The sequence below is a fragment of the Brachyistius frenatus genome, unplaced genomic scaffold, assembly GCF_029030835.1.
Source record: "Brachyistius frenatus isolate BFR_SWC_R1_liver_20210118 unplaced genomic scaffold, ASM2903083v1 Contig_21, whole genome shotgun sequence".
Classification (NCBI taxonomy): Eukaryota; Metazoa; Chordata; class Actinopteri; family Embiotocidae; genus Brachyistius; species Brachyistius frenatus.
In genome coordinates this window covers 4,216,780-4,241,522 of record NW_027210620.1, presented here as the reverse complement: position 1 = coordinate 4,241,522, position 24,743 = coordinate 4,216,780, and the positions used below count along the sequence as shown (strand labels likewise).

General features: G+C 39.2%; 2 protein-coding genes across 2 annotated transcripts; both read right to left on the bottom strand.

Moving 5' to 3' along the window:
• Positions 1-4,959: 4,959 nt before the first annotated feature.
• Positions 4,960-6,908, bottom strand: tmem18 (transmembrane protein 18). Its single transcript, XM_069696574.1, has 5 exons — positions 6,731-6,908; positions 6,440-6,557; positions 5,644-5,698; positions 5,466-5,559; positions 4,960-5,341 (listed from the first exon to the last, which is right to left on the bottom strand). The coding sequence occupies exons 1-5, from the start codon at positions 6,821-6,823 to the stop codon at positions 5,243-5,245; spliced, it is 459 nt and encodes a 152-aa protein (XP_069552675.1). The 5' UTR covers positions 6,824-6,908; the 3' UTR covers positions 4,960-5,242.
• Positions 6,909-13,372: 6,464 nt separating this feature from the next.
• Positions 13,373-24,707, bottom strand: LOC138619801 (structural maintenance of chromosomes protein 6). The gene is made up of 26 exons (XM_069696573.1): positions 24,528-24,707; positions 24,240-24,375; positions 23,643-23,748; positions 23,264-23,400; positions 23,085-23,146; positions 22,781-22,861; positions 22,285-22,386; positions 22,019-22,138; positions 21,812-21,910; positions 21,350-21,496; positions 20,792-20,880; positions 20,511-20,675; positions 19,832-20,010; positions 19,300-19,501; positions 18,680-18,794; positions 17,535-17,695; positions 17,217-17,352; positions 16,620-16,700; positions 16,348-16,518; positions 15,630-15,767; positions 15,306-15,451; positions 14,994-15,119; positions 14,760-14,865; positions 14,334-14,486; positions 14,003-14,100; positions 13,373-13,740 (listed from the first exon to the last, which is right to left on the bottom strand). Exons 1-26 carry the CDS (start codon positions 24,642-24,644, stop codon positions 13,644-13,646), a joined length of 3,270 nt encoding a protein of 1,089 aa, XP_069552674.1. The 5' UTR covers positions 24,645-24,707; the 3' UTR covers positions 13,373-13,643.
• Between the last annotated feature and the right edge of the window lie 36 nt (positions 24,708-24,743).

Here is a 24,743-nt window from a genome sequence, read left to right as displayed (position 1 = left end):
CAAGATGATAAATGACAAGAGAGATAGTGTTTAGACATGAAAGGCAACAGACATGCACACAAAAGAAATTAGTCGACCGTTCCTTCAGCAAAAGGAAAGAAAAAACAAAACCCACCTTAAATCCTAATAACTACAACGTTAAATTGTAATTGTTAGAATAAACTGGAAACATTACATACATTGGAAAGCTGCTTCATTACGTTTACAGCTGGAATTGAACTGCAGCAACAACTAGGTTGTCCTCACCAATAAGGTCATATGATACAGTTCTGATGTGACATCCAACTTTATGGAAAGAAAAAAAGCTTTTTGTACAGTAAAACGTGTTCATGATGGAAGTTAAAACTGTCTTAAAGTCTGATGCCAGGCCAGATTGTCCATTCACAGTGTTTTTAACATTTGTGATGAAGTGCTTGGAACTGCTCTTAATGAGCATACTATTGCAATAACCACCATGTGCATGCCAAACATCTTTACCAGTATAGACAACCACAGATGTTGAGAAGCAAAGCGAGAGCCAACATAAATTGTATAGAAACAGTTAGAACAGTGTGACACAAGGCGAAAAAACTGTCTTCGTTTGAGATCACTTCCTTTCTGTGTTCCAGATATAAACTCACAGCAGTCACTGTGGCCTACAAAACATCTGTTGATTCTCATTGTTTTATATGAAGTAAAAAAAAAAAAAAAATGCATTTGGCAGCTGGACCGACATGCAACACAACAATAAGAAAGCCTTTGCTCATGTCTTTCTATCTCAGGTTTTTGTTTTTTCTCTCATGGATCTGAAGTCAAACCTGACAGAAGCTTCACTCAGTCACTTCTCATAAATCTTGGTGGCTCCAAGTTGACCATCTGTGAGTAGTAAAGATGGCTTGCAGGTGCTGGCCATCAGTCTAACTGAACAATGTGTCTTTAGAGTTCAACTTTGTTTAAAACAACAACAATAAAGCAAACGGCAGTTTATATTTTGTGTAGTGATTACCATACAGGGGTTTTATTTATTTATGTATACATTATATACAGGGCTATATGAGCTATTATTTATTGTCTTTTGAAAATAAGCTAATTATTTCTTGCCATTTTCATACTGTTATAATGGGCCATTTTAACTGCTGCTAAAGCAGTTTGACTGTATAAATTTAGCAGGGTTTTGCTCTAAATGGTGAGGAGCTGCTACAGAGGTCCGATGAGCTTTTTTCTGTCTAACTGCGCACCCCTATTTTATTGTCTACTTCAGGCTCATATTTTTCAGCTGTATAACTCAAAAGGCTTCCAAACATTTTCACATATGCAGTAGCACTACTCCGCACTTGCAAACAGACTTTGATGTGACATTTATTTTGATGACCATAACCAGCAGTGGCCTGTCAGTGGAATCATTTATTCCACTTTAAAGTGTTTCTGCGTGAACACATTTAATTCAAACCCGCAAATATTCATTCCCAGCAGAAGTTCCTAATTTTGCAAAATGTCTATTAAAAAAAACAAAAGAACATCTGGAATATTTTATTTGATGAAATCCTACATGCATAAAGAAACACACGTGTAAGCATCATGTTAAAACCACATCACAATAAATGTGATACTGTTATATGGAGTTTCTAAAATAACTGTAAAATGTATAGCTGCAAACATACTGTCGACATGTGCTTACATCAGGGACTCAGTCGCTACTGTTGTAGCTGTGAAACGGTGGGTAAATTGTTTTGAGCCCACAAATTTCGCAATCAGAATTTTATCACTTCTGTCCAATAACATTTAGAAAGTCTAACACGCACAGTCGAAATAATTTATCTCTATTCAAGTTAGCATACGACCAAATGGGAAGTTATCTTTAGCCAGGCGAGCTGGTGTAAGTCTCTGGGGCCCACGCTCTGCCAACAGAGCATGCAGGGTTGAAATGTCTCAACAGACCACAGAATTACTGCCTAGCTGTTGTACTCTTCCGCTGACTATTCAAGTTGTAGTTTTCATCAATTGATCTCATAGTGACCTTGACCTTTGACACCCCCTTGACCTTTGGCTTGTGCCAAATTTGTGTACATGAGAATGGAATGGGTGGATAATGACTGACGTGAGGGCATATTGACCCTGACCTTTGACCTTTCATTGCAAAAACCCCAATGACGTCAAGGTTGAATGTTGTAAAGATGTTGAAAACAGACGTTTTTCCAACATCCGGCATAGACGTCCACGGTGGACGTTAAGCCAAGGTATTTTTTTTTTTTAACGTCCAGCATTAATGTCCACGGGACGTCCATGGTGGACGTTGAGCAGACATAATTTTTGTAACCCAACGCTAAAACTAGCTGATATTATGTGTCGATTTAAATATCATCTGTTTTGAACAGATCAGACATCTCTTGCGTCTCTCTACATGCTTAAACTCCCTTGAGTTATGACCTCACAAAACGTGTGAACCTCAGCATCCGCACGCATGCCATAATGTGTTGATGTGATTCATCTTCCATAAGCATGTCATTTTCTGGGCAAGGATCTCTAAATGTTTTGTGAAATGCAGTTAAAACATTCCTATTTTATAAGAGACTATTTAACCTTTTCTCCAATAATATTTTAAAACATTTAGTGGCAATTTGATCAGTCACGGTTTATCAATCCCTCTCATGCTTATAATTAACCTAATATCAATTATCCTTCTGAAGGATAATAAGGGATTTTAGGGATTTTTTTGTTTTTAGTTTTTCCTCCCTTCAGTTGGGCAATTCTGAGATTTAGTACCAGTTGAAACTTAATTTAATTGATAATTATTGATGTGAATCTTGCAGTTCATCTGCCTCGAGGTCAAATAAGTTGCGTGGTCTACAGTGCACTGAAAAATGTTGGCCCATGAACACTATAATAATACAAATTATTAACTTTAATTGCAGTATATAGCATTTTTCTTACCGATGTTATAAAGTTCTTTACGAAAAGAAAAGAAAACCAGGCGAGGAGATAAAATGAGAAAAAGCCTGAAGGACATGAGCATAGTAGAAGTAATACAGAAAAATGGAAAATATCAAAGAAATATAAATGAAAACTGTCACATTTTCAAAAGCTTTCGTAAACGTTGTAAAGGAGACTTGAAAGATGTTACATACTTGTGAGTTCCATTGTGCAGGCACTCTAACAGCACAACTGTGATCACCCTTAGTCAACAACTTTGACCTGGGAGTAACCATCAACGCTCCATCCACAGATCCTAATGGCCAAGAGGCCACATACCAGGTCAATAATCAGCAATACATTTAAGAGCAAGGCCATGTAAGGCCTTAAAAGTGAGCCATACAATTTCCAATTCAATTGGAAAGATGATCTCCGCGGTTCTACTTCTAACAGGTGGTGTACTTTTCTTCCATCCAAAGAGTTTTCCCCCCACAGGACTGCAGCTGACTGATTGTTGTGCAACATACTGCTCCAGATTTATATCCCAGATATATGGACTGGTGAATTTGGCTGCAACTTTCACATCAGTCTGTACAAACGCCTACTCGCTCACATCACCACCTTCGACGATGCAACCCACTTATTCCTCTTCCTCCCTGTCCTCTTGGATAACGCCCAGTGACTGCAATCCAATCACTCATGTCTACTCTTAATGCACCCTGACAGATGAATGCAGGGAAAGCATGCCAACACATATCGGATTAATCTGGGAAAACAAGCAGGGAGTCATATAAATAAAATAAAAGCAACAGCATGGTTGGGGTAGGGCATCCTGTCAAATCTGGGCAGAGATAAAAGATAAAAAATGAAGTGTGAGTTGAGGAAAAGTCTCCCAAACTATAGCTGCAAGTCTCGGGTCATTTAGCCCATGCTGCCTTCTAGTGGTGCACTATCACTCCTGAGCTTTTACTGAAACTAGAAAGAGGCCAACATTAACCTGCAGTCAAAATGACTTGACTTTTCCAAACTTCATATAGTGTATAATACCTCGGCACTTTGTTTGTGTGCTTTTTCCTGCCTGTTTTATATAAGAAATGAAAATTGCATTGTTCTCTGCACACTTTATATTGTAGCCAAGCAGACCAAAAACATCTAAGAGTAAAAACTGCAAAGCTACAGCACAGATGATCCCTACAAGTTTTATATATATCAGCAATTAATGCATAATAACATATCAGAAAAGGAGATGTAGATGCACTGAAGCAGAAAGCCATCAATTTTATATACCAAAAGCCTGGCATGGTCATATATTTTACATGTTAAAAAGTTGTATTGTTATATATTATCTGAGGCTGACAACTAAAATCATTTTAAAGAACTAGAAGCGTACATTCATCTGTGTTCGAGGCACCCTCAACACTACACACCCGAATCTCAGTGTCATGTCGCTGCCTTTCTTCTGCATCCTAATGACAATGGGAGCTGCTACTGTCCTAGACAAGAGCTCAGACGTGAGAAATGCCGTGTTGTTGGTATACTGTATCTATGGATGAAGGTTCATTATTGGTTTTGTATGAAAGCTGAAGTTTATATTCGCCTCAGAGGGAAAAAGGAACACTGCTCAGATCTGGATAGTGGCTGAATAACACCCTGCAGTCAGAGAAAGAGAGATCAGGAGAGATGGGGAGGGTTGAAACATGCAGGAAATCCCATCATGTAGAGGACCTACTGACAGGTCACAAGACCTCACTTCCCCTACCAACCCCCCACAGCTGTGTGAGATGTCAGAGGAGTTCAGACGATCCCGGGACACAAATCCAGTTAGGGTGGCATTGCACGACTTTATTTTAGAGTGCGGTTCAGCTCACATTAGCTTGTTAGTTGTTGTGGGGTGATGAGACTGAACTATCGGGGCTGTGCATCGGGACAACGAATGCAACTTCCATGATTTTGTAGCTATGTCAAATTATACTGGTTCTGTAAGGTCATTTTGCCTCCCTCAGTCTCTGTATACATTACTTTCTGTGTATGTAAAGATGAGTCACCCAGAAATCAACAGCCACATAAAAGTAATCCAAAAACACATTCTTTTATCTTGTTTGTGCATTTTAACACGCATTGAATACAAAACCATAAATGTCCTTTGGTCCTCACAAATCTCATCGTGTACAGTAGAGTCAGCAGCATATTTCACCAGTCATTACCAGAAAAAGACACTCATTCCTGACATTCTCGACATCAACGAACAATCCCTTTTTAGTCACAAGATGGAATGTGCCTTCCTTTTCCAAAATTCAGGATTAGCAAATGAGCGATTCCAAACGAAGCCCATTTACGGACATGAAGAGAGGGATCAGTCATCCTTCTCTCTCTTCTCCCTGCGGGCCTTTCTCTTCAGCTGAAGTGTCTTCAGTTCAGTCATAGTGGAAAAGGTCCTGTACACCCACACCATCTGTTAGAGTGTAACACACACACACACACACACACACACACACACACACACACACGCTGTTGGGTATTGTGTTTTTGACATTTTAGTTGATGTGACAAGCTGGAAAACAAACAGCGAAACGTACCACGATGATTACAGCATTGAGCAGAAGAGGAATTGAGTAGATCAAAGATATGAACATGCCCTTGGAATCAAAGTACTGGAAGTTAGAAAAGGACCTGCAAAACAATAATGAAAGCTTAATATCACACATTAATTAACACATAAGTACTGCAACAAATACTGGTGAACAATGGTCTTACCTCCAGTTCATGGCTGCCAGCTCATTTAGATATTCAGCGCTATAAACCAGGGCAACTGTGGAGAGAGGGGAAGTCAGCCAGTGAACACAACAACAACAACAACAACAAAAACAGACTGATGACACACTACGATGTCGTCACTCCAGCTTTCATGTCAGCATGAGGTCATTTACCTTTGAAAATGAGCTGCTGTAAACAAATCCAAACAGGTTATACAGAATTTACTGGCACCGTTATGAGATTGTGTTTTTCACTGGAGGAAAGCATTTTTGAGGTTATTTTTCAGCCACCTGGAAATTTGTTTTAAATATTGCGAATCTGCAAAATGAGTGTATTTGCATTTAATATCTGACAATATTCTGATTTCTGTATGTCGTATTCAGGGAGGCCGATGCGTCTGTCCGGGACTGCGACCGAGAAAAAGAACAGCGAGGTAAGAAGACAAAAGACAACAAATCACTCAAATTATTACTATCATCAGAGCGCTGCTTTTTTTTATTTATTTTTTTAGATACGTGTACTTTGTTGATGTGATTTTGACGTTATTTTTTTTTTGCTTGTTTACTTGATTTTATGTTGTATACAAACAAGTCATCCATTTGCGGAGTAAAAACATAAACAATGAAGATTCTCAGATATTCAGGACATTTTTGTTTCAAGAAGTGACTTCGTAGTTCATATAAATAATGGTCCTGCAGGGTTGTTGTTGTTTTTCATAAACTACTACTTGTTCAGGGATATTTTTTTTTGCCGTACACACATATAAATATATATATATATACACATATATACGTACCCATGAGCAGGAAGTGGCAGATCTGAGCTCTGTAGTACCTGCAGGTTACCACAGTCAGGAACAAGCACACAACATGAAACACCAGCAGCCCGACGAGCCACGGCTCCGACCACTGCATCTGCAAAACCACACGAGAAGCACACGTCACACAGCCGCTTATTGAACCGCCACAAACGCGCATTGATCACTAAAAGGTGATTGATTTGATGTGTCAGCTGTGCTTGCTATCCTCGTGGCATGCTTGGCCTCCCGAGTCACAGAAACAACAACAACAACAAAAATGTAACTTACGGACATGAGAAACGTCCATATCGACGTTATTCTCAAATTGCTGAATCCGTCGATAGGGATGGAGCTAATATTCTCCGCTTTCTGGTCCGTCATCTTCAGGAAACATTAATTTTTTTTTTTTGGATCCACAGACTGCAGCTCAGCTGGGTCTCATGTAAACAAGGCTGGAATGCGGAAGCTTTCCAGCCGCAGTCGAGTGACGTCACAGAAGCGACCAATCGTTTTGTTCCTCTTCTTCTTCGTTGCTTATCGTTTGTTTTCCTTCATAAATTTGATTAAATTAGATCAAACAACAACAAAAAAACCCTGTATTTGCACGCAGTTACGTGTAAAAACGTTTTTTTTTTTTTTTTTTGTTTTACTTGGTTATACTTTCCTTTATTGGATTTTATCAATTCTCTTTGTTCTTTATATCATCTTTAAATGCAGTTTAATGTAGCTACACTTTTTATCACTGCAGAATCAAATGGAAATTAGTTTTTTTTTTGGGTGCACACTCATTCATGTTTTATTACACTCGAGCTTGTCATGACTTTCCTTACCTTTCCACATGATCAAACGTTAACATACAGAAACACTAAAATCTTAGGGACAACATTTTATTTTTATTTTTTCCCAGACAGAGAATCCTCTTAAATTTGGAGTCCATCATCATTTAGCCAAAGCCTCAAAATCGCCACTTCCAACAGTCATCAGCATTGTTTATCTCACAGCAGAGTTGACAGTTATGGAGTTTAAAAATACTCCGGAAATCATTAAATACAGGCACGGCTTTCATCTCTCTATGCATGCCCACTTCCTGCTTCTAAATACCTTTCAGAAGTATCTGCACTGACTCACTTTGTCTTCAACTACAGTCCATATTCCTGTAAATGCTGTCTGGCTGTAGGTATTAAAAAATGTCCCTTTGGGGATTAATAAAGTAACTACCTACCTACCTACCACATTCCCATGTTATCCTCACATGCATGCAAACACCAGCTAGAGGCCTGATCAAAAACATTCTGCAAGTGAAAAAGATCACATATTCATCAGTATCTAAGGTAAAGTTTAATAAGTGCATGAGCAGCATGTGATTTAGGCTTAAGGAGTATATATAGAGCACACTGGGTCAATGCAAAGAGCAATTTTACAGACACTCTGATTTTAGGATCCTAACCATGTAAATGTGGGACCCTGGCACACTGTATATTTTGACTATACTGTAGAAGAAGACACACAAGATGACATAAGGAATTTATGATCTACAATTAATAATCAACAACATAACTTTTTCATAGAAGACATTTGGAAATATCACAGTACAAAAAGCACAGCAGCCAATAACGATAACTGGCTAGAATGCAAAGGCAGAACTTTACAACTTAAGTCATACAGCACAGTAAACATATAAATCAATGTTTGTTTTAAACTTTTGCGAACATATAAAAAAGCAATTTCAAATGCACAACCATTATGAAGATATCAAAAGTCTTTGGTCAGTATCCATTGGTTGCTGGTTTTGGTTGAAAACAAACTGAAGGAGATCCACGCAGTTTGGCTCAGATCCTGTTTCTGCCCGGGTGAAAGTCAGGGACAAAAGTAGCTGCCACTGTTATCGGGGTAGAATAGCCAAGAGCAAAATTGTACAGACCAAGCATCAAGCACTTCCAGGTGGAACGGAGCGCCTTTCCAACATTCTGAAAAATAGAGAAATCCATCTTCAAATTAGTATTGTGAAAACTATTTTAAGGAAATCTGCTTTGTCTTTCGGAAGAGGACAAAAGAAGACAAAAAGCATTGAGGTTGAATCACCTCGTAATTACTTTTATTCCCCCCGGTGTTGAAATGATTGATGCTGTGTGATCCGAGGGATTTCAACAGAAGCAAGTAAAAATAATATGAGATTAAGATCGGAGTTAGGACATGATTTTAGGGCTGTACATGTGATGCTTTAGAACAATAGCGCAGCAGGAGGAGCGGCTCAGTCAAAGTCAAAGCATAAAGGAGTCCTGTGAACACCATTGTCTTCTATGGTCTTTGGACAGGAAAGGGCTGACTAGCTGTGGCGGATAACGGAAGTCAGACCTTTTCCAAAAATACAGCAAGTATTAAATTGTACATCCACATGAGAATGCATCAGTTTGAATGTTGGTTTAATTACCAAACAAACACATGAAATACCAGCAGCCTGTTTTATTATGAATTTTTTAACCTGACCTTCTTCAGGATGTTTTCAGCAGACTGATAAGATTCTGTTCATAGAGGGAATTTATCGCAGTCACATTGGCTCAGATTAGATTCCAGAGGCCTTTCCCTGATAATTCAAACATGAGCAGCAGTTATAAAGCAATTTGGCAGTGAATACGCTGCCAACAGGTCTGTTGTAACTTCCCATCATAGGTTAGATATGAAAAACAAACATTCACCATCTAGGTTAATGCCAAGGTTAAAATCTAGGTGAGACTACGTCCCCTAAAGTTCTTGCCCGTTCTTTCTTCTTCTTCTCTCTCCTCTGTCATAAACCTGCTGCTGTAGAGGAACTTTTGTGGTCATGTATTAAAACTTCAGTCCAATTTTACACCCACTGGAGAAAATAGGAAGCATGCAGTATCAGAATGAAACAAAGTGTGCACATTTGACTATTTCAAGACAATTTATAAAGTAAAGGCAATTATTATCTTGCTGGTTTTGTCATTTAACTTGATCAGATCACCTGAACTAGAGTCATTACTATGAATCAACAGTTGTAAAAAGCTTCATTAGCCTTATTTTACAGTTTTTTTTTAATAATTAAAGAGAATATCAAGATAACTTGAATGAAGCTGATTGTGACAATTTTTTATTTTTTATATTTTAAATAGATGCAGAACACAATTCAACTTACCCTCCTCAGAACTACAAGAAAAGACAGAAGTTTAATCAATGTGAGGTTCCTGTTAAAAATATTGGTTCACCAAAGTCCTCTGTTAGCTTATAGCAAGCCTAACACGGCACTTTCAAGTTCATATTAATCTGATATTTAAAAAAATGCATACAAAAGTGGTTTATGCAGCACAAAGGAAAACCTTTACTTTTTGTACTTAAAAAAAAACAAAACGATTTCCTCAGTAGATAGAAGAGGTAGGGAGCATGTACAACAGTGGCCTGTTTGAAGCTCGTATGTATTCTGAGGCAAACCCAACTGTTAAAAATTGATGAGTTACAGTTTAGTATGAAGAAACGTGTCTGTCACTGATAAATTTATAGCGATAATGTTGTTTCTCATAATCCACGAGCCGTTTGTTTCCTTATACCACACGTGAATATGGGGTAATAAAGCAATCCTGCCAGTTGTCAACAGGACCAACCCAGTGATGGCAAAAGATGCTTTACAGACTGTGCAGCATTACTTTGTAAGAGTAATCAAGAATAAAAAGATGAACTAAAAAACACATACAAAAAAAAAAAGATCATTTAGGGAAGACTGAGGGTAGATTAATAGATTAATCTCTGGAGATGAGCTGGAGCTGCAGGTTGCCAGACAAAATGCACTTGTCACATTTGTGTGATCATAGTAGAAATCTTTAATCTCAACTATAATAAACGCTGATCATGTTTGTTTAACTTTATTCTCACTGCATTTTAGTGGCTTGTGAAAATCAGCTGTATATCCTGATTTTCACGATACTTTACAGGGTGATGTTGACAGTAGATTTGTGCAGATGAATTAATTAGAGAGTTTTCGGTTTTCCCATATTTATAAAACTGATTGAGGTCGATTGATGCCACACTGAAAACACTTTAACTTACCCAGACTGAACCTACAAAAAAAAAAGAGACAAAAGTTACGAGAGGAAGGATCTATTTTAGATCAGTACAATATCAATATACAAGAACACACACTTAAGAGCTTGAAAGTCAATAGCCTAATTGTAGTAAAAAGTAGAGAATAAAACACCAACCTTCTTTACTTTCTTGTAGTTTTCCTTCTTCCTTTTCTTCTTCTCTTCTTTTGCCTTGACTTCCTCATCATCTATCAGTGGCTCGTACCTCTCTGGCAGAAAGGCGAAGTCTATTTCTCTGCGGCGCTTCTCATTTTCTCTGCTGTGGTCAGTCACTTGCTGGCCGTCATTGTTGGTAGATCGATCCAGTATCTCTGGGTGATCCGCACGGTCCACATGCCGCTGGTACCTTGGTGCATGCGTGCTCAGTGCCTCACCTAATGCTGCAGCTGAATGCCTGCCAAACAGCCTGGATTGAAGAGATTTGGGCTTCATGTTGTCTGCTTGTTGCTGTTCTCAGAGAAGCAATGAAAGGCGCCGGTTTCCTCAGGAGGTCAGGAATGTTGTCAACAGACGTTATGTGCATGAGTGGAAGAACATTCCAATGGTCCGCCTAGTGTGTGGGATTTGGCACAGAGATCTTAAAGGTGCAAATCTGTCCTCCTCCTTCTCCTCCTCCTCCTCCTCCTCCTCCTCCTCTGACTGACCTCGGTAGGTCTCAGAGCTTCCAGTGGAATGTGTTGATCAAAATGACTATAGAAAGTGTGTGTGTGTGTGTGTGTGTGTGTGTGTGTGTGTGTCCGCCCTAACAAATCTGTGCTTATGACCAATAATTGCAGGCACACGGTACACTTAACCTGCACAATTCACCACCATGCGCTATACTAGTCCAGTTGTTGACAGTAGGTCACCTACAAGCTGACAATAATAAACCCACACGAAGACATTTAAGTTTACATTACATGCTGGATTCAGTTTGAAAGTGTGTTCAAACTCTACAAGGTTACAGCAGAACTTTGCTGCATACTAGTCTATTTTTTCTTAATGAGACTTATGATTCATTTTCCATACTGACACTGTCAACAAAAATATTAGATTTGATCAAAAACTTTAAGAAATAAATAGTTCAAAATGACTCATTTTGTGTTTCCATTATGGACCGTAAACTTATATGTTTCTAACTATGTCTATTTAATTGCTTTATCCTGTCAGCTCCTGAATGTTTTCTTTTTTTAATCTGTGATTTCATGCTAATGTGACACCTACTGGTATGGTTAAAATTGTTCAGTTATTTTTGTTTTGATCTAAACATGAGTTGTAACACCTAACACTGCCCACTGTCTAATCTAGGAAATAATGAACATCCTTGTGTAATTAAATTTTGGATTAAAAAGAAAGCGTGTAAATCTAAGGGTGCTCACAACAAGAAGTTGTATATTTTGAGAGCGAATTGCCCCACAATATGAATACATTTAGATTACATATTTTATTTAGTTGGTCATTTGTTGTATAATCGCAATATTACACTCGAGGGTGTGCTTTAATGTCATTTAACTGTAATATTGCTTAATTAAATATGATTTAATATGAAATATAATTACAAAATAATGTCATTTGCCTGCAGTCTGAACTCAGCCTTACCTTTGAACAGGTTGAACCTGCGCTTGTGTTTTTGTTTCGAAAGTGACAGCTGCTCATTCTTAAAATTGAAACGTATATTCCGACGAAAATGAACATAAAAACGTTGCCAAAACAACATTAGTTGTTTTTTTTTCAAATATTTAAACAGTAAACAACAACACTGGAGAAGTTGATTGATAGATACACAGGGAAATTTTGTCATAACTATGAGATATAGCCTACCTAATCAAAACAATGACGTCATGTCTGTTTGTCATTTACTTTTAATAAATCCTATGTACTGGTAAACTTGCTGATACAAATTAGGGTTTAGGCAGTGTTATTCATCACAGTATTACGCAGTAGTGTCAGTAAACAGCCAGCAGGGGTCAGTGTTATTGTGTGAGCAGCGTATGCTCGGGGGGGGGGGGGGGGGGCACAGGCATGACGCGACGTTTATTTTTATTCTAAGACCTTCCCGAGCCGTTATCTCCTGTAATTATCTTTCCTAATTTAGTGACCTGCTCCTTCTGAAGCTCAGGTTTTACATTCTGGACACAGACACACTGTAGTTTTACATCCAGCAAAAACAAAAAAAGCTGTGAAAAGAGGTTATTTCTATTAAACACTTTAATTTGAACCTCAATATTTCAAACTGAGGTGTTGGATACATACAATTAAATCTAAGTATGTTTACCTTCTGAGGAAGCCCTTGTTCATCTTGTATTTTGAGTCTCACTGTTCATGATTGTTAAATAATGAATCTAGTGTTATACTGACAGAACATCGTTCATATAAACTCTAAGGAGACAGGTTTTTACTCAGAATATGTGGAAAGATGATATACTCTTTTATTTTTGTAGATTTCTGTTATTTAGGTTTTTCTGTATGTTGAGTTAAATGAGATTCTCCGTTAGACATAAGTGTAAAAACGCTGCGTATCGATGATCCACTGAAAGATATTTTTACAATTTTCAGAAACAACTTCAATAAATGTGTAGCACCAGATTGGATCTGTGACATCTTTCAGTGCCCCGTTACATATTTAGCTTAAGTTTTGAGTAAAATATGGTTTCTTAAAAGTTATTTTAATATCGGTATGTCATGTCACCATGCCAATACTGTAAATGGGTTGGAGTGGAATTTTGTTCATGTCAAAAGTATTTCAGAAGTCAAAAGATTTGAGAAGCTCGAGGTAGAAAAAGACTTGTGATATAGGTTAAAAATGAGCCTCTATATCCCCCACTGTACCACTGAACCATGAATGAAACCACCAAAACACCTCTCAACCTTTTTCCTTTAATAAACAACATTTTTACAAAGCAATATTATCAAACACAGGAGATATTTCAGCCCTTTGGTGTTTTGTAGCTGCTCCTGACAGTTCTCCAAGTAAAGCTGAAAGCTTAAAATTGCAACACTTCTTGGGGGAACACATATAATATTTCACATGAACAACAGCAAAGTGGCTGAACATCTTCAAAGTTACAACTGTTCTCTACAAACAGGCTTTTCTGCCGCGCATTTGACACTAAACTGAGATAACAACATTACTGGTCCTCGTCCGGACTTCTTTGTGTGTTGTTTTGGCCGCGGTCGGGATCTTTGAGGCGGATGATGTGCATGATGTTGCTCTCTGGAAGAGAACTAAGAAAAAAAAAAGAGGAAAAACAACAATGACAATGGGGACGTGCATTCAAGGTCATGTGGCTGGTGCTCTGTAAACCAAGCAGCGTACTGAAATCACACAACCTTTACTCCTGCATGGTTTAGTCCATCATAGCTCTCTTTAATTAATTTAATATACAGGGCTTAAGTCAATAAATCAACACCCAGGTGGTCTAACTGCTCTGATACACAAGTACAGTATATGATCACATATTGTGATGTTGGTTGTGTCGGTGGTTACCTCATGCTCTGCGGGGTGAGGAATATGAACTGCCTGTAGCGCTGACTATCAGCGACCTTCATCATCATGTCCATGGAAATCCTCCTGTTCACCATGTCCTAATTAAACAAAACAAAACACCCAGGGACACCGTTACCTCCAAAAAGGACAAACACAGTGAGAACGGTTCGGCAACTAGTGCGACGCAACGTATGAGGTGTCTCGTGACGTCTCTCTCGAATGCTGCTGTTAAACTAGCAGAGGTTTGGACACTCCCCAAATGACGATTCAGACTGCGCGCTTAGGTCGTTTAAATGGAGCCCAAAATGTCAATAAAATGGTCTCCGATTACCATGTAAACATCAAACTCGTCGAGACAGCGGAATGGCGCCTCCGTGATGGCCCAGAGAGAGAGAACGAAGCAAACAGTGGAGAACGAGCGCTCGCCGCCCGACAGGGAGCGCATGTCGCTCAAGTCAGCCTTGTTTCCTTGTCCTGGCTGCACCTGCACAGGAGTGGTGAAGGAATCGGAGTCAGGTATGTACAAGAAATCAGTGCTGTGGAAACATGACTTGTTGATACGACAAAAAGACTGTCATATTCAGGGGCATGAAAAATATAGAAAGCATTTCAGATGATTCGCCATTTTAAACGTGGAATATTAAGAATAGTACCATTTTATAACAGTTTATTTGCAAAAAATACTGGGAGTTACCACTTCACGGTTAAGTGTTGTACTTTTTAAATGCAAATCAATGAAATGTTTTGCTCTTCTTACGGAGATGGAGAGGGTTTCATTCTTGTGGTCAAAGGTCATCGTTCCACTGTAGCATCTCTGGGCCAGCATGCTATTAAAGTAGTATTTACAGCGAGCCGAGAGGAACCTAGGGCACCAAGAGAAAAACGCATCAAGCAACATGCAGTACTTCTACAATTAAGATTGCAGGAGACTACATTTATTTTACAGAGAGAATTCACTGATATTACAACGAGCTGTGGATTCACCACTTGCCTTCTGAGATCTGCGTAAACCGTGAGTCTCTGGTTCATGATACTGTCGAGGCTTTTGATGAAGCTGTTGAGGTTCTTCATTTGCTGCGCCATGTTCTTGTAGTTCACCACAGCCTCTTGGTACTGCCTGGATGTGGGAAAGAGATGAGTGAACACGGTAAGACAATCAGCTGAAGTTTGGTGTGGTGGCGGTGCTGCGATTTGATAAGCGAAATGAAAAACAAGCACGTGTTTCGTAGTAGCATCAGGGGAAGCTTTGTCACGCGTGCCAATTATTACGTTGTCATCTGATGCATGGACCGAAGTAACATACCTCACAACCTCCTCACGGTCCCCCTGTTGTTCCTGCTGGGTAGTGATCTTAACCTTTAGGCGGCTGATCTCACTGTCCAGGCTCTTGGCTGTCCGACGGACTTCCAGCCGCTCCGGACAGATTTCTGTGGCCTTGGCAACAGACCCCTGAACCGCAGAGCGAAAGCAAACCATTCATTTCTGACACAAAATGCAAGTAAAAGATAAACGGTCTCCAGCATTAACAAATTGATAGTTATAAAACTCTCCAAACAAAGGCCCGATTACTAAGATGAACGTTGTTCAAGGATTACAGAAACACCCCTCAGAGTACAGTAAGGCGTACCTCCAGATCCTCCTCTTTAACTTTCAGGTTGGCTTCGAGAGTCTGGATGTTACAAAGATGAACATTGCGTTTCTCATCATAATGTTTCTTGTGATGTTTGCACTTCATCACCTCCTGGTCACTTTTACTGAGCTCCTCCTGTAGCAGGACAAAGTAATAAATAGCCACATGAACTGCTGCTGCTGCTGCTGCTATGGGGAACTTGGACTGCTGAAATCATCAAATGACAAGCATACATCAACTTAGAAATAAAATAAACAGCTTCTTCAGCATGTTTAGGTTGGCTATATGCTTAAATATATATATATAAATATAAAATATATGCTTTTTGAATTTACCTCTCAACCAGTAAAAATGTTATGCTAAAATATACAGAAAAGGGGAACTAACGTAAGACTTCTCCAGTGGAGTAGCAGTGGGAAATATGCTCTGTACAGAGGCTTGTGTTTTCAGCTGAGGCAAAACTGAAAATCAATGAATGAAAATCACAACTAAAGTTTGCTTTGATAAGAAAAGGAAAATCATATGCCTTTAAATTTGGATTGAAATAAATTGTGCATTCCTGATACTCAAGTACCACCTAGTTCTCCACCAAAGCACATACAGGATTTATTTTTCTTTTTTAAGTGCATATTCTAATTCAAAGCCTGAAGCATTACAAGATTTATTATGCCAGTAACTGCACATGCGCTGTGTTGGGTCTGTCTTGCATTATTACCTTGACTGAATCAGCCTCTTCAATGATGGTGTTGATGTGCTCTTTTTGCTGCTTGTATTCCCGCTCAGCCTTTTCATAAGAGGCCTTCAGGTCGGCCGTCTGGTTTAGTGCCTCATTGTACTCGGCACGTTTGGACGAGGCCTTAGTGACAATCTCCTCAAGATCCTCCTCCTGTGGTGAGTTGGGGACAACAGTAGATCACCAGCGGTGACAAGAGGCTGCATTTCTGTGTTGTGGGGTTGAGTATGTATTTTCAATGACTAAACACAAACCAGAGGCCTGAGGTCCTCTGACTGAGGCTCTTCCACATTCTCTAGGTCTGTCAGTTCAAGCTGTAGCTTCGTGGCTTTGTCCTGGAACAAATACACAAACTTCATGAGCAAAGTCATTACGTATCAGAGTAAAAGGCTTTGAGAACTGTGATTCAGGAATATATTTTGGATTTAGCAGCAGTGTGTTTTTGTATTTCAACTCAAAATCTAACTGTTTATTTGATCTTAATGTAACTAGAGTAAATGGTTTTATAATGTGTTAAACTTTCATAAAAATGATAATGTGTTGGTACAGCTTTTTGAATTGTATTGGAACTGAAAACTCATACATTTCTAATTTATAACTGACAAAAAAAATGTTAGTTTAAAAGTTATTTTGTTCACAAACATTGCTAAACATATTCAGTATGAACTGATGTTTCTGTCTGATACTCAAAATGATTTAAAAAAAACAACAACCCAAAAACACTGTTAATTGAATACATTTTTTTTTTTTTTAAATATAATTTTCAAATCAGCATTAAAATCCTATTGTTTTCATAACATGTCTCAGTCAGACAGACGTCAATGCCGGGTTTTAAAAGGAAAAATAATTACTTTAGTCATCTTTTGGTCAATGTGGGCTCTTCTCAGTAGAACATCGTTCTGCTTGATGTCTTCATCCAACTTCTTCATCTGTAGCTGGAAGCGACTCGATTGAGCTTGCTGGTTCGCTAACTCCTTTTTTAAGTGCCTGAGAAAAAAAGCAAGGAACCAGGAGAGGGGGACAACAAGAGTGACAGAAAGTATTAAGAGACAGGACAAAAGCATGTACAACTAGATATCTATTCATATAGATCTGAAACTAATTTGAGCTTCCGCATTACTGTTGTTATATTATTTTCAAACTAGAAATGCACACATTTAGACACACACCTGATCTCCTCTTCAACATCTCCTGAGAGATAGTTGGCTCTGGACTGATCGGCAGTGTAGTTACGGTTAGTAAAGATCTGGTCTCCGTCCTTAGAGAAGGCCTGAGTACATTTAGCGGGAGGATTTGGGCCCTGCATCACTCTCCGAGCCTCGGTGCGATTCTACACAAACACACACACACACACACACACACACACACACACACACACACACACACACACACACACACACACACACACACACACACACACACACACACACACACACACACACGTTTTGTATGGGGTGGGTCTTTTTAAGTAAAAAAAAAAAAATACTATTTAATATTCCCTGAGAAGTATTTGACTATTATTTGAAGAGGTTTAAGGTTCTTAGCAGTTAAGTACAGTAAAGCATTTCCTTGTTACTTCTTGCCAAACATACAGTGGAGTACTCTGTCTGAGACACTAAAATGTAATCATATAATAATCTATAAACCTGGAAATAATCAGAAAGTTTAAGCATTTAGAAAGATAAAAAAAAATAAAAAAAATGAAAAAAGTTATGACAAGCCTCTGCACTAGTTTTTGGTCAGCCATCCAATCACAGGCAATGACCATGTTAACTCCTTTAAACAAAACAAAAAGTAAAGTCAGGTTTCCTTCAGTTGTTACCCCCTAATTGAAGCACGTGTTCAGATGACTCTGGATTTGATCAACTCATTTTGGTCTAACCAGTCAACTAAACAGCGATTGTTGTCATGGCCTTTCCTTAAGTCCCCAGTACTTCTGGAATTAAAGCCAAATAGAATTATTTCCTCTGCTGGTCTCAGCCTTTTGGAGTCCCACGTGTACATAAGGACAAAAATTAGTCATAAGCCTATTCTGCCTGTGTAGAACAAAGTGCTTTTCGGGCACTGCAACCTTTGTCCCTGACCCCTGAGACTTCTGCCCCTTTATGTCAGCCTTCTACATTGTTTCACCCCTATCTGATGTTCAGTTATGAAGACTTCCTTCAGAGAGTTGGCATATCCCATAGTACATCATACTATACCGTATATCATATACATAAGACATCTCTAACTGGTCTTTACTAATAGTTCAACAGCTTTTGAAACCATGATTATGTACAGTATGTTGTGTAATTGAGAAGCATTTGCTTGTTACCTTAATGAGCAGAACGCTCTCTATACCCCTTTGATCAATCAGGCAGTTGATCACAACTGGGTCTTCAATTTCTAGAGCTTGAAGCACCGAGGGGTATTCAGGGTGATTCACGGCTCTGACAAATAAACAAAATTAATCATTACCATTTTTGACTAAAAGAATTCAGATATTCTTGTAATGTTAAAGTACCAGTCAGCACAAAATAAATATTTGTCACACTCTCACCCCTACTTGTGTTTAACATGAATTTGTGTTCAGTATAAGTAAATTAAGAAATGAGTTAATATGTGCTCTGATAGTAATAAGTAATCACATTAAGATAGAAGCATCGAAACATGCACATTTTTAAAACTATTTCTAACCACTTGTATGCTAATGTTTATTTCTGTGTCACAATTTTGATAAAAATGTGGCTAAATACAATGCACTCTGCTTCCGTTTATAACTCCCTCATAAATAGTAAAAACATTCTGTTACTTTAGTGCATTGTTACAAACAATAATTTAAACTGGCCAACACTATCACTCTTTGAAGAAGGAGGACTTCCAGGCTAATAACGTCTTCCAGGCAATGTACTACTAAATGTAATCATTTTTTGTAAATGCTATAGCTGTCCTCACCCCCTTCTTGTATCATGGACATGTGGGAGGAATTTGCTGCAAATGATGGTCGGCCTGCGGCCTCCTGGCAGCGCTCTGACCATAAGGCCCTGCAGCACCCTCTCGTCCTGGTGGTTGTCACAAGTGAAGGCCATCAGCAGTCCTTTAAGACACACTTCCACGGCCAGGGCCAGCTCAGGGTTTTTCAAGCTAATAAGGTAACCTGCAGAAGGGAAGGAAATATGAAAAGAGAAGGAAGCAACATGTTCCTTCCCATACGACAATTGTATATGTAAACATGTAAATGTATACACTGTTATTCTTTTACTTTGCACACGTTCTAGTTTGTGTGTATCTTGCATGTAAGCTGCTGAAACACTCTATTTTCCCTTAATCAAGTGTTATCTATCATATACCACCAGCCAGAGTGCACAGCAATGTAACGTGTTTCTTTATGCTGTTATGAATTTGCGATTCAAATGGCTGAGAGAGGAGTCAAGGCTTGGGTGCCACAAACATTTTCACCTGTGTACAAGTAGGTACCAAGTCTTACCCAGAGGTCCCCGCGGTTTGTGCCTAAACTGGCCCTTTTTGTGAGCTTCCTCGATGGCGCTGAGCAGTGCGGGCATGCGCTCTCCAAAACGCCGCAGCCGATTAGAGCGGCTGCTCTCCATAGTCTGCAGGTTCCTGCTGGTGGCGTCAATGGACCTCTTGAGCACTTCGAGTTCTCTTCTGCAGATAGATGGAGGTGGGTGTTTTATTGTGTGATGGGCTATCACTATATTTGTGATTCCACTGCTGAATGGATCTGACATTCTCCCTAATTGTTTTTATTTTGGTCCAACATAAAAACAATAATGTACTTCATCTGTGATTCAAGTCAATCCACCTGCCAGTGTTTCTCTGCCCGCTGAGAGAACTTTTGAGAGAGATTTGGTTTATTTGGACTTGAAATCTAAGATATCCACAGTTGTTTTAATAACATATTTGTAATCAGTAATAAGAACAGGAAGAAGTAAATGCTGGATTCACATAAAACTAGCATTTGTAAATTTTATTCTCTCCTTGTGCAAATATACCGAAACATCTATTACAGCGCAATTAAAACCTCTTCTGGACAATTCTCAGTCAGGCATGGCAAAAGCAGGTCTTTAAGCTACCCTGGAACTAACATGTATTGGTTTTGTAAGTGTAATTTATTCACTATTGGTGCAGAGATTCTATTTCCTTACCTAATCTTTCCTTTCTCTTCTGTGGCACGGCTGCTGGCGCGCTCATACTGGTCAATCTGCTGGCTGTGAGTGGAGATCTGATGTGCCAGGTTTTCCAGCTCCGTCTGGATCTTCTCCACACGCGCTGCCCTCGCCTGGCTCTCCGCTCCTGTTGTCTGACTGATGCTACAGGGAAGAAAATATGATGACATAAACTGGAAGACGGAAAAAAAAAGCACAGTTAACAACAGAAAGTAAGCACATTCTGCAGCCTGAATGCAAAACAGAAGACGACATCCTACCTCAGCTTGAGATCATTTATCCTTGAGGACAGCTGAACTCTGTCCTTTTCCAGGTCCCTCAGATTAGCTTTGCATCTGTGGACGGTGACCTGCATTGCACACATAAATTGAGAATAAAAACACTGCCACGTTTACAGAGTAGCAACAAGCATTGCAATGGTAACAGCAACTTTAAACACACATTTGTTGATGACAGAAAAGAAAACTATAGATCAGAGGACATGTGCACAGTAATGGAAAGTTACACAAGTTTTTGTTTTGGTTAAAAAATGAAAAATGACATGGACTATAATACATCATTGTACTTATAACACATATTCCATATTCATTATGTTTGCCGGGGGACATGAATGCACTTGTTACTATAGATGCCATTTCAGCCCTGTAAACCAGGCCTCATGTCAGCAAACAACCTCATCTTTGAACAGTTCACATCACTAAACGACATTTCCTTAGACTGTTACCACTCAAAAGTACTTCACACTTTTACAAAAGTGAATGAGTTGACTGCAGAAGTGTGCCTTGCAGTGTTTTCAATGCAACTGTCTGAACTCTGACCTCGCTGGGCTTGAGAAGGGTGTTACGTCTCTGGGCTTCAGCCTTGAGCTCAGCACATTTAGGCTGCAGCTCCTGGACTTGCTGGGTGATCCCCTCCAACTGTTCCTGGATCTGCTTGTATTTCTTCTCAGCTTCCTCGATTTTATTCTGCACCATTACACAGAAATAACTTATACAAACAAAGTTGTAAAAACATAAAAGAAGTATGGGGCTTAAAGGTTAGAAGATACAAGAAGGCTGTGCAGGGACATAAGCAAAAGTGGGTTGTGAGATATCAAACACAAAAAGTTATTAAATAAATAGTAATTATCGATTATACTTAAAACACTTGATGGCACGCCATTCTTCAAAAAGAATCAATACACTTAGGCTCAACGTTCATCATTCACTATGATTAACATATGAGTTATGGTATGGTGATGGAAGTAGGGTTTCATGAAGAATACCATAGAAGAGTCATACCTTCCATTCGTCCACCTTCTCATCATATTTCACTGTGGCGTCTCTTTCTGCTCCCAGCTTCTTTATCAGTGGGTCCAAGTCCCTCTCCATCTCAATCACCTGCAACATTTAACAAGACACTCAGTCATTGATATCAAAATGCTTGACCTTTCAAGTAATTACTACATCAGTCCAGTTTCCTAGAAGCATGGGCAAAGAGGATCTCACCAAAGCCCAGGCCATCTGCTTCTGCAGATCCTCCAGTTTGGTGTGCATTTCATCCAGTGATCCCAGGCTCTTGTAACGGTCCTCTTTCTCCTGAAACTTCCTTTTCAGGTCTTTCAAGCACTGTAGCATTCACATAAATATGCAGGGTTACCAAAAAAGGTTAGCAATGCTGTGCTAGTTCAAGTCAAAGGGTTCAAAATCCAATAAATATGCTAAATATTACCATCATTCTGTTATACATCCATTTCAGTGAAACTTATCCTTACCTCACTGTGTTGCTCAACTTTATTCTCTGTGACATGCTTGGTGGTTTTGATGTAGACAAAGTCCTCTCTCATCTGGTCAAGTTGGGTGGCTTTCATGAAAAACTGAACAAGAGAAAGAAGAAAACAAAAGAAATAAAATCTGCTTTCATCTATAAATTAAAGATGACATTACAGATAAATGTCAAATTATATGGCAATTCATTTTACTCTAAAATAGAAATATCAACCTTATGGTGGCACAAGAGCTGCCTGGACAAAATTGACAATAGTTTTCAGCCTATTTCCCCAAAATCCAGAAAAATATAAACATGCGGGGGTGAGGCTGGGAAAAAAGTACAAGCACCACTGAAATAACCAGGATTCACCCACTGATTATTATAGATGAACCTGTACAAAACGTCATGGCAATCCATGTATTAGTTGAGATATGTCAGTGTGGTTAACTGTCTGGCCAGCACAGCTGCATGGCTAAAATATAAAATGACTTCAAACAAACCTTATACTTGTCCCCCTCTCCTTTTGAGTGTAGGAAGTGTTTGCTCATCTCCTGAGTGAGAACTGACACGGGATTGTTGATCTTTGGAAGAAAACAGATTAATGATGATTCATCATGGTAACATAGGTTTAATACAAACGGGCGGTCCATTTGAATGGATTATGCATCAGCCGACCTGGAAGGTAGCAGGATGGACAGCACTCTGCCTTTGAGTAAAGGCACTAAATGATTTGATAGTAGTGAATTTTAAAAAACATTAAAACAATCTCGGATTTGTACCATGTTGGAACTCCATCTCTCATACCTGAATATTAAAATTGTCCAGGATAGAAATGAGCTCTTCCTTTTTGGATGAGATAAATTGACCTATCAAAGGAGAAAAAAAACGTGTTTTTCAATCATTATCCTCACAAAAAAAAAAAAAAAAACATGAAGAAAAGAACTTAGAAAATGAATAACTAATGACTTCTGAGTATTTTTTACCTGATTTGCTTTTGAGTTTGTAGGTTCTCAGCCCGTCACGTGTTATTTTCAGAGTTACATTGATAGCTGGACCATATACCTCAGGTTTGTAAGCATCCCTTCCTTTGTTACGCAGGGTGATCGATACGTCAGCTGAACTGAAGAAACAAAAATGCAGATCAAATCTACTGACTCAAGTGAATCCTTAAAAAATAATAATAATAAAAAAACATTAGCTACAGTCTGAATTGTTTGCTCTAGTAATCAAAGAAGTGTTGATTTTGAAGTAGCCAGCTGTGGGACGAGAGGAAACTGACAGGTCTTCGGAGGCAGCTACAACCTCTCTCAGATCCAACGTGACAAAAAAATAATGGACATAACATGATGGTGAAATGTTTACCTTTCTCCCTCCTTTACGAAACCCTTCAGGGATGATCCTCTGTTTGTGGCCTGCGCGTTACCGCCTAAAGCGACTATGAGAGCTGTCAGGACAGCACTCTTTCCACCTGTCACACAAGAAGGATGTGCACAGAAAAACTGTATGTTAGACTTTGTAATAAACAGAAATGTATGAAAGATAACACATACCCAATAGAGCCCGTGGTATTCAACAAAGACAGTTCAAAAGGAACATTTGCCAACTTTCTGTGTCTGTCAGCGTTGGTGGTAAATGCAGCGAGATGCTCCTGCAAAACCATACGACGTTGCTTGTATTGCAACTAGTTTTGTTTTCAAACAGGGAGAGTGCAAAGATAGATGGTAATATATATTTTGCAGTGTTTTCGCTGGCTCGAATATTTAGCCAGATTTATTTGAGCTAGAAGCCAAATCCTTCTGATGGCGATGAATTTCAGATTAAGCCGTTTCTGTTGGATGTTGTAGCCGAGATATCTGTGGGCGTGAGTGATTTCTTCTCACTTGGGAAGAGGCGTGCTGGAGGCGTACAGATCGGAGTGAAAAAAATACCAGAAACACACGCTAATATATGAACACTTACTTCCATTGTTGCCGACAACGAAGTTGACATTGGACCCGAAACTAAATGGGCCCAGGAGCGAGTGGCACATGAAGTTCTTCAACGTGATGCTTTCCACGATCCCTGCATCGCTGACCATGTCACCAGCACACTCCAACTGAAAGACGAGATATTTATATTAACAACAGTGTGATAGGTTATCTCCTCTCTGGGCTTCTCATCTCCATCAGTCCAGGAGATGTTATATAGAAAACACCAGATAACAGTATAAAACATACCATTTATGATGATTTATTGCGCGGTACGTACCCGGGGGTTTGAAGCAGCATCTCCCTGGTCCATGTCCACGTTGTTGTCCCCTTCCTCCGAAGGTCTCATTCGTTTGGTCGCAGTCTCCCCGGCGGGGCTGCTTCCTCTTTTGGACATGTCGGGACACTCGAGGACACTTTCAGGGGCGAAACGAAACTGAAAGGAAAAAACAAAAACAAAAACATGGCAGGCTCACAGGTGGACGTTTCAACAAGC